Source organism: Sturnus vulgaris, unplaced genomic scaffold, assembly GCF_052056855.1.
Source record: "Sturnus vulgaris isolate bStuVul1 unplaced genomic scaffold, bStuVul1.hap1 Scaffold_195, whole genome shotgun sequence".
Taxonomy (NCBI): Eukaryota; Metazoa; Chordata; class Aves; order Passeriformes; family Sturnidae; genus Sturnus; species Sturnus vulgaris.
In genome coordinates this window covers 10,890,772-10,899,209 of record NW_028276170.1, presented here as the reverse complement: position 1 = coordinate 10,899,209, position 8,438 = coordinate 10,890,772, and the positions used below count along the sequence as shown (strand labels likewise).

General features: G+C 54.0%; 1 protein-coding gene across 1 annotated transcript; it reads right to left on the bottom strand.

Moving 5' to 3' along the window:
- Positions 1–1,275: 1,275 nt before the first annotated feature.
- LOC148218073 (class I histocompatibility antigen, F10 alpha chain-like) lies at positions 1,276–8,438 on the bottom strand. Its single transcript, XM_088158174.1, has 8 exons — positions 8,326–8,438; positions 6,063–6,326; positions 5,532–5,807; positions 5,029–5,301; positions 4,832–4,936; positions 4,698–4,733; positions 4,547–4,578; positions 1,276–2,981 (listed from the first exon to the last, which is right to left on the bottom strand). Exons 1-7 carry the CDS (start codon positions 8,399–8,401, stop codon positions 4,553–4,555), a joined length of 1,056 nt encoding a protein of 351 aa, XP_088014300.1. The 5' UTR covers positions 8,402–8,438; the 3' UTR covers positions 1,276–2,981; positions 4,547–4,552.

Below are 8,438 nucleotides of genomic sequence, written 5' to 3'. Positions count from 1 at the left end.
AAGGGCACACACTCAGAAAACACTTCCTTAAATGCATCAACGTGTTGCATATTCACAGATCTTCATGAATTATTCAAAATCATCAACCCCAATCTGCAAATCAACTTTTTTTGTAGCCATCCTGTCCTACTCCCCATCAATAAATTCCTTTCCTGGAGTTCTGGTTATCTTCATCCAGATAGGATAATCTAATGTCTTGGTTTAATTTTAATTTTTTAATTTCCTGGCCAACACACCAAATAATGTTATAGTTTTGAGTTGCCAATTTAAATATACTCATTTTCTGTTGTGAGACAGAACCAGGAGCAAAAGAACAAGTCAGGCCTAAAACTTAAAAGGGTATAAAAACTTTATTAACTACACAAAGAAAGAAAAGCAAATTCAGAATAAGATCTTCAGACCACTCTTTCCTCCTCTTGGGGGTTGAATTGTTCCCTTTTCTCTCTGTGGAATTTTTCCCATTGTTATGCTAAGTATTTGTGGCTACACCTTAGTAGCAATAGTTTTCTCTTGCAGGGGGGTGGGGGGACACTGGAAAAGGAAAAGGTGGGACAGGGGTCTGGGGGGGGACTCTGCTCTCTCACTTCGCCCAAGGAGTGAGAGGAGGACGCCCCGTGCTCGGATCTGGCATCTCCCCTGCCATCCCAGCACTGAGATCCACGCTCCCTGCCGTTGGACATCGCTCTGCTGCTCTCCCACCTCACCCTGCTACCTCCGGACACTCTGCTGAGCACCACGACCGACACCGTGAGGGGGGAGTCACTCCCCCATCCCTCTCACCCCTGGGCCGCTGCCGCCATCACTCCAGCCCCTCTTCAACTGCGCGGGACCTGCCCTGCCCCCAGCACCAGTAACTGAGCACAGGGAGAGAGGGCTTTGGCCAAAGGGACTGGAACTGAGCTATACTGTTCTCTTCTGTTGTCAGGTTTTATAGCTGTTGTTGTTTCAGCTATTTTGCCTTGTTAGATCTCAGTAAAGAACTGTTATTCCTATCCCCATATCTTCTGCCTGACAGGCTGATTTGAAACTAAAATAATTAGAAGGGAGGGGGTTGCACTCTGCATCTCAGGAAAGGGGTTCTCGCCTTTCCTTAGAAAAATACCTGTCTTTCAAACCAAGACAAGGTGACACTGGCCCTATGCCAGGCACCCACCAGAGCCACTCTGACCCTACCCCTCGAGCTGCAAGGGAAGAGAAAGTTTAACCAGTAGCTCCAGGAGCAGATTAAGACAGGACGAGCAAACACAGCAAACAGCAAAACGGATGTCACAGACACAGCCTGGGCACAGCAAGGGAATTTATTACCAACCAAACCATAGCAATAGAAGGAAAAGAGACAGAAATCTCTCAAACCCCTTCCCCCTCACCCAACGGGGATAACCAGGAACACAGACCACCAGGGCTCTGCCCAACGGGGGTCACTGGAGATCATCCAACACCGATCCTCCCATGGGGGATGGAGCTGGAGCAGAGCACGAAGCTCTTCCCACACTCGGGCACTCACTGGGCTTCCCTCAGTGGTGACTCCGTTGGTGTTGGGTCAAGTGAGAGCTCTTGGAGAAGCTCTTCCCACACTCAGGACACTCGTAGGGCCTCTCCCCAGTGTGGATGCGCCGGTGCCTGATGAGGGTGGAGTTGCGGTTGAATCCCTTCCCGCAGTCGGGGCAGCGGAAGGGCCTCTCCTCTGTGTGAATCCGCTCATGTAGGAGGAGATTGGAGCTGGTCTGAAACCTCTTCCCACACTGGGGACACTCGTAGGGCCTCTCCCCGGTGTGGATGCGCTGGTGTTTTCTAACATCAGAGCTCCAGCCAAAGCTCTTCCCACATTCCAAGCAGGTGTAGGGCCGTTCCCCTGTGTGGATCACCTGGTGCTTCATCAGATAAGAAATAGTGCTGAAGTTTTTCCTGCATTTCCCACACTCGTAGGGCTTCTCCCCAGTATGGACCCTCTGGTGTCGGATCAGCTGGGAGCTGTAGCTGAAACCCTTCCCACATTCCAAGCACTTGTGGGGCTTCTCCCCTCCAGGAGTCTTCTCCACCAGCTCTGAGCTCTGCCTGGATCTCCGGCTGCCTTCCCGGCTCAGGGAGGGTCTTTCCTCCTCGAAGCTCCCTGGGCTGGGTTTGCAGCCCCTCCTCGAGAGAGATCTCTGGGGCTTTTCTGCCTCCTCCATCCCCACACACCTGAGGAATGAAAATTCCTGGTTTAGGGGGAAATAACAAGAAGAGAGCTCCATAAACTGGGTGTTCCTCCTTGCCCAAGTTCATCTCTGGAAGTCATTGAGCATTTTGTGTCTGTAATAACCTCCCAAACACCAAGATTCCCACCCAAAATCCTCCAGACTTTAAGACACAGATCAAAACCTCCCCAAATATCAAGATTCAGCCAAAATCTCCCCCCCAAAATTGTGCTGATTCGAAAGCAAAACCAGTGAAAGACTCCAAGTCAGAAATACAATTTTATAGGAAAAGAGATAAATTCATGCAATAGTACAAAAGAAAACAAGTGATAGAATCAGAATACAACCTGACACCCCGCTAGTTAGGGTGGTGGTAGCAGTCCCGATGAAGTGGTCTTGTTGTAGTAGTGATGTTGTAGAAAGGTCTGGTAGCTCTTGTCCTCTGGAAACCAGTGGGTAAGGGCTGCCTTGGTGTTCCAAAGCTCAGATTTTATCTAGGTAGGAAAGGCTTGGCTCCTCCCCCTGGCTGGAGCATCTCCCAATGGGATGATGGAATTTTATCAGTCATGCAGTGGCACTCAATGGCCCATGAACAGAAGATATCTTCCTGGAGGAAGGATGGGTTGTGGAAAAGATAAAGAACACTGCCCCACCTGGTTTTACCAGATGACCCATTAGCAGAGGATATCTCCCACACAGATAAGGATCACTGCTCCACCTGTTTTTTTCCACCACTCTTTGTTCTTTTGTTTCTTCCCGGGACCTCTGACTGGTTACTTCATGTTTGCTGCTGATTTCTTCTCCCTTTTGAAGATGAAAATGGTAAAAGTGTCTTTGACCTGCCTTGCTGGATATTGTAAAGAGGAACAGTCATCTACTGCAAGTGGAAGTGTCACAGGTGGAGCAGAGTTCTGTGAGTGCTGTATCAAACCAGACCTCATCAGACCTGCCAGAACAACTGGTCATGCTGCCCTTCACTGCTCTGCCTGTTCCCCACTGTTTCATGCCAGAGTAATTTAACTGCTGTTAATTGGGTGTGTGTTTCACTCGAGCCAGTCCAGCAGAACCAGCAGAAAGCAGCCCCAGAATGAATGGGGCTCTGCAGAGGAGCCCCAGACTATTCATCAGCCTGCCCGCAGAACTGGCTCCAACTCTGAACCCTTGTGACCACACTCTGAAGAAGACACACTTCTGATATTTCTGTGGCACTTATGACTGAGGCACTGCACGTGCTTGTGCAGGTAAGAATCCCAAAGTTCTTTCTGTCAGGAAAATTAATCCACCAACACCAAAAGTTTATGTCCAAAAAGGAGACAGAGGAGTCCTTTTTGCTTTATTTGAATAAAGGGAGAAGCCATGGGACATTCCCCTGGGATCTCTCAAATTTTCGGAGGACGCAGCCTCCTTTTTATCCTATTTTCCTGGCCGCATTTCCCTCTCTCTTTCCCCATTGGCTGAGGTACTTGAGAGGCACAGACTTCCCGGAACGCCTGATACCTGAAATTCCCCTCTAATGTATAAAATTCCCTTTTAATTTTTAATTCTTATAGAATTCATAGTTTCCCCCCCCCCGTTGCTTCTTTCATCTTTCGATATCCAATTTCATTTATCAGCAGCCCTACAGTTTGTTTGTAAAGGCAAATATCTCTTTCCATTCATCAATCAGTGGAATCCATCCCATTGTTTCTTTTATCTCTCAGTGCTAGCCTTATCTACAGGCTGATCCACAACTCATTTGTAAAGACAAATTCAACATTCCTCTCAGACCTAATGTCTAAGGCCTTGCTTTTTAACAGCCTGCCTCCCAAGGTCTTAAATTTGTGCTTTCTTTATAGGGAATTTGGGCTAAATCCCAGTCCATCTCAGCCAAATCGACTACCACAGGAAGGGGCTGGATCCAGCTCTGGGGATCGCTCAGGCGGTGATTCCTGCCAGGATGAGAGAGGGTCACGGTGTCACCCTGTCCCTGTCCCCATCCCGCAGGATGGACCTTGCTGGAGCCCATGGAGAGTGAGAGCTGCTCCGGAATTCCACCTGATCCTGCCTCAAACTTGCTCCATCCATCCAACTGATCCTGCTCTGGAACACCTCCCTGATCCCACTTCATCCATCCCACACCAATCCTGTTCCATCCATTCCACGTAATCCCGCCCCACCCATCCTGTCCCAATCCCTCTCTGGAATTCCAACCAATCCTGCCCCATCCATCCCACCTGATCCCGCTCCAGAATCCAGCCGTGATCGCACTCCACAATTCCATCTGATCCTGTTCTGGACCCCTGCTCTGATCCAGAATCCCTCCCTGATCCCAATCAGTCCAATCCTGCCCCGATCCCTCTCTGGAATCCCACCCTCATCCCGCTCCATACCTGTGGTCAAGCTGTTGTTTCCACATAATTTCCTGCAGAAAGAGAAAATCCATGAGATTCTAGCACTGATCACACACCAGGATTAACCCCAGGATCCATCCTGAGATCTGCACAGAGGGGATCCAGAGCTGGATCCACCACTGGTACTCACTGGCTGCCATGCTGTATTCATTCCTGTCCCTCCTCCCTGTGGAAAAACAGTGGGATCAGCGTTGGTGGCACAGGATTCCCAGAACAGTGCCAGGTGGATCCATGCCCCTTCCCGGCCCCCATCCCGTATGTTACCGGATTGGTGTTTCCAGACAATGAATCCAATGAGGACAATGAGGATGATGATGGCAGTGACTGACACAGAGACCACCACGATGAGATTCCTGCCAGATGTTGGCTCTGGGAAACGAGGGATGGTGAGCAGGGGGAGGGGAATCCCCATTTGGGCATTCCAAATTCCCAATTCCCACATTCCACATTCCCAGCCTCACCCCAAGCGTAGATCCCGGGCTCCAACATTCCAGGATGCTCCACCCGGCACCGGTACTGCTCCCGCTCCTCCGGCCGCGCCTCGATCCTGGCCCAGGTGTGGAAGGTGCCGTCGCTGTTGGGAACGATCCCGCCCCACTCCGTCTCCTGATCCCAGATTTCATCCCCCTTCATCCAGTTGACTGCGATGGAGCTGGGGTAGAATCCGTACGCGTGGCAGGACAAGATCAGCGTCCCGTGTTCCTCTTTTCCAGACACATGGACATCAGGGGGCTCTGGAATGGGATTACGGTGAGAGACATCCATGGAATTCCATGGGAATGGGATCAGTGTGAGATCTGTCCATGGAATTCCATGGGAATGGAATGGGGGTGAGATCTGCCCATGGAATTCCCACTTGAATGGGACAGGGGTGAGATCTGCCCATGGAATTCCCACTGGAATTACTGCATTCCCAAGTCCTCTGTTCCCAAATCCCACATTCCCACAGGAATTCTGCTCCCACCTTTGTGGTCCAGCTCCTTCTGTCCGTATCTGACGTATTTCTGGAGCCATTCTGGGCATTCTTGCCCCAGGTAATTTGTCCACTCCTCAGCCTCGTTCTCTTCACGTTCCCAGCGCCTCCTGGTGATCTCAGCAGCGCTGTCGGCCGCCACGAATCTCCTGGATCCCAGGTCAAAGGAGACAAATTCCCCCCCGTCATAGCCACTCCGATAGGATCCACGGACACTCCCATCGGATACAAGTTCACAGCCATAAAGCCACTGTACGGTGTGGAGACCTGAGGGGATTGCACCCACAGAGACCCATGGAATTATGTCCCAGTCCCAGAGCCCCATTCCAGCCCGATGGAGCCCCAGAATCTGATGGAGACCCACAGAGCCTCATCCCAGCCCCATGGATCCACATCCCAACCCATGGATCACAAGATATCCATACCAGCCAAATGGATCCCCATCTCATCCCCTTGGCGCCCTGTGAATCCACAATCAAGCCCCAGCGATCCCATTCCAGCCCCATGGATCCCCCCACTCACCTCTGCTCTGGTTGTACCGGTCCCGTAGTGTATCCAGGTTCCAGGCATCCACATCCTGGTCCTTCACGTAGTTCTGGGTCTTCCTATCCCAATATCCCGGCTCGGCTCCATCCTCCATCCACTGTGTCAGTGGCACCGCCCGGCCCCGCTCGCTGTCGTAGCGCTCGAAGGGGATCCCATCCACAAACCCCGTGACCATGTACTGGGGGATCCCTGGGCTGGGCTCCGACACGGCCACGTGCAGGAAATGCAGGGAGTAGAGGACTGGGGGGACACGGAGATTTGGGGGCATTGAGAGAGTTATGGATCAATGAAAGGGGAACTGGGAGAGATGGAAAGGGGGTGCATGGGATCCCAGTGTCCAGCAATGGGGGCTCAGGGGACTCCCAGTGCCAAGGAAAGGAGGATACAAGGACTGGGAGAGGTGGGATGGGGGTTCCAGGAAAGGTGCCCAAGAAAGAGGGGTCACAAGGTGGGGAGACCCAGGATAACTGGAATGGGGGGCTCGGGGGCCCTTGATGCAGAGAAAAAGGGGGACTGAGAAAAGCAGGAATGGGGGTCCATGGGGTCGCAGGGTCATTGGAAAAGGGGTCTGGGGCTGGGAGAGGCGAGTGGATCCCGAAGGATCAGCCTGGGAGACGGGAAAGAGATCGAGGGGATGCGGTTGGGGAGGGGACGAGGGGAAAGGGAAAATTCCAGGGAGTTCATCTGGATCCCATTGGATCCCAGCTGCGACCCCCCTGAGACCCCTGGGACACCCGGGACTCTCTGGGACCCCGTTTCGGGAAGCGGCGGGAGTGGAAAACGGGGGGGACACAGAAAGTTGGGAAGTCCGGGGGGTCCAAAGGGCGGGACTGGGGTCTGGGAAAAGCGGGATGCACGAAAAGGGGGTGCAGGGGGGTCCCAGGCCCGGAAATGGAGATTCACGGGTGTCCCAGTGCCCAGGAATGGGGGTTCAGGGGGGTTCCCGTGCTGCGATTCGAGGTTCAAAGGGATCTGGATGTCAAAGAATGGGAAATGAGTGGGGTCCCAATGGCAGATAAGGGGGTGCAGGGGTTTTGCGGTGCTGGGGAAGGGGGTACAGGGAGGTCCTGATGCCCGGTAATTGGCGCTCAAGGGGGTCCCCGTTCCCAGGAACGGGGGTTCAGGAGGGTCCCGGTGCCGGGGGCGGTCACCGGTTCTCGGGCGGATCCCGAAGCCGCAGCTTGGGAGACGCGAAAGTGATTGGGGGAACGCGAGGAGGGGACAAAGAAAACCTTGGGAATTCCCCTGAATTCCCCCTGGGACCTCCCAGGACCCCCCGCAGGACGAGCAGGGGGTGGAGAACTGGGGTGTACGCAGAGACTGGAGGGGTCTGGGGGCGTCCAAGTGTCAGGAGCAGAACTGGTAGATTCAGGAAGGGTCCAAGTTTCAAGGAAGGGACTGGGAGAGGCGGGATGGGGGATCCAGGAGTCCCTGTGCACAAGAATGGGGGTCCAGGGGGTCCCTGGGTCACGGAAAAGGGGGAGCTGGGGCAGGGAGAGGCGGGCGGATCCTGGGGACGCAGTTTGGGAGACGCGAAAACGAGATGGGAGTAAAGGGGAATTCCAGGGAATTCATCTTGATCCCACTGGATCCCCGCTGAGACCCCCTAGGACCCCGGGGGACCCCTTGGAACCCCGTTCCAGGAAACGCCGGGAATGGAGAAATGGGGAGACGCAGAAATTTGGGAGATCTGGGGGTCCAAAAGCCGAGGAAAATGGCGGATCTGCGAATGGGAGTGCAGGGGGCTCCCAGGGCACTGCAGGGGGTGCGGGGGGATCCCAGTCCCGGGTATAGGGGTGCAGGGGGGTCCCGGTGCTGGGGAAGGGAGTACGGGGGAGTCCCCGTACCCAAAACCGAGGGTTCAGGGGTTCCCGTGCTGGGGAATGCGTGTTAAGGGGGAGTTTCCTTCCCGGAATTCAGGGCTCAAGGGGGTTCTGGTTACCGAAAATGGGGGTTCAAGGGGTGCCGGTGACCAGAAATTGGGGTTCAAGGGGATCTCCGTGCCAGAAGAGGGGCTACGGGGTGTCCCTGTCCTGGGGAAGGAGGTACAGGTGGGTCCCGGTGCTGGGGAAGGGGATTTTTGGGGGTCACACGACCTAAAATGGGGATTCCGGGGGATCTCGTGCTGGGGAACGGAGTTTTAGGGGGCTCTCGGTGCCCGAAAATGGAAATTTAGGGGGATCCTGGTGCCCAGGAATTGCGGTTCAGGGGGGTCCCGGTTTCGGAGGGTCTCACTCACCTTTTGTCGCGCCCCCCGGGCCCCCCAGGAGCCCCAGAAGCCCCAAGAGCAGCCCCAGACCCAGCGCTGGAGCCATCGCAGCTGTCCCCGGTCGCAGCTGTGGCGCAGCTCGA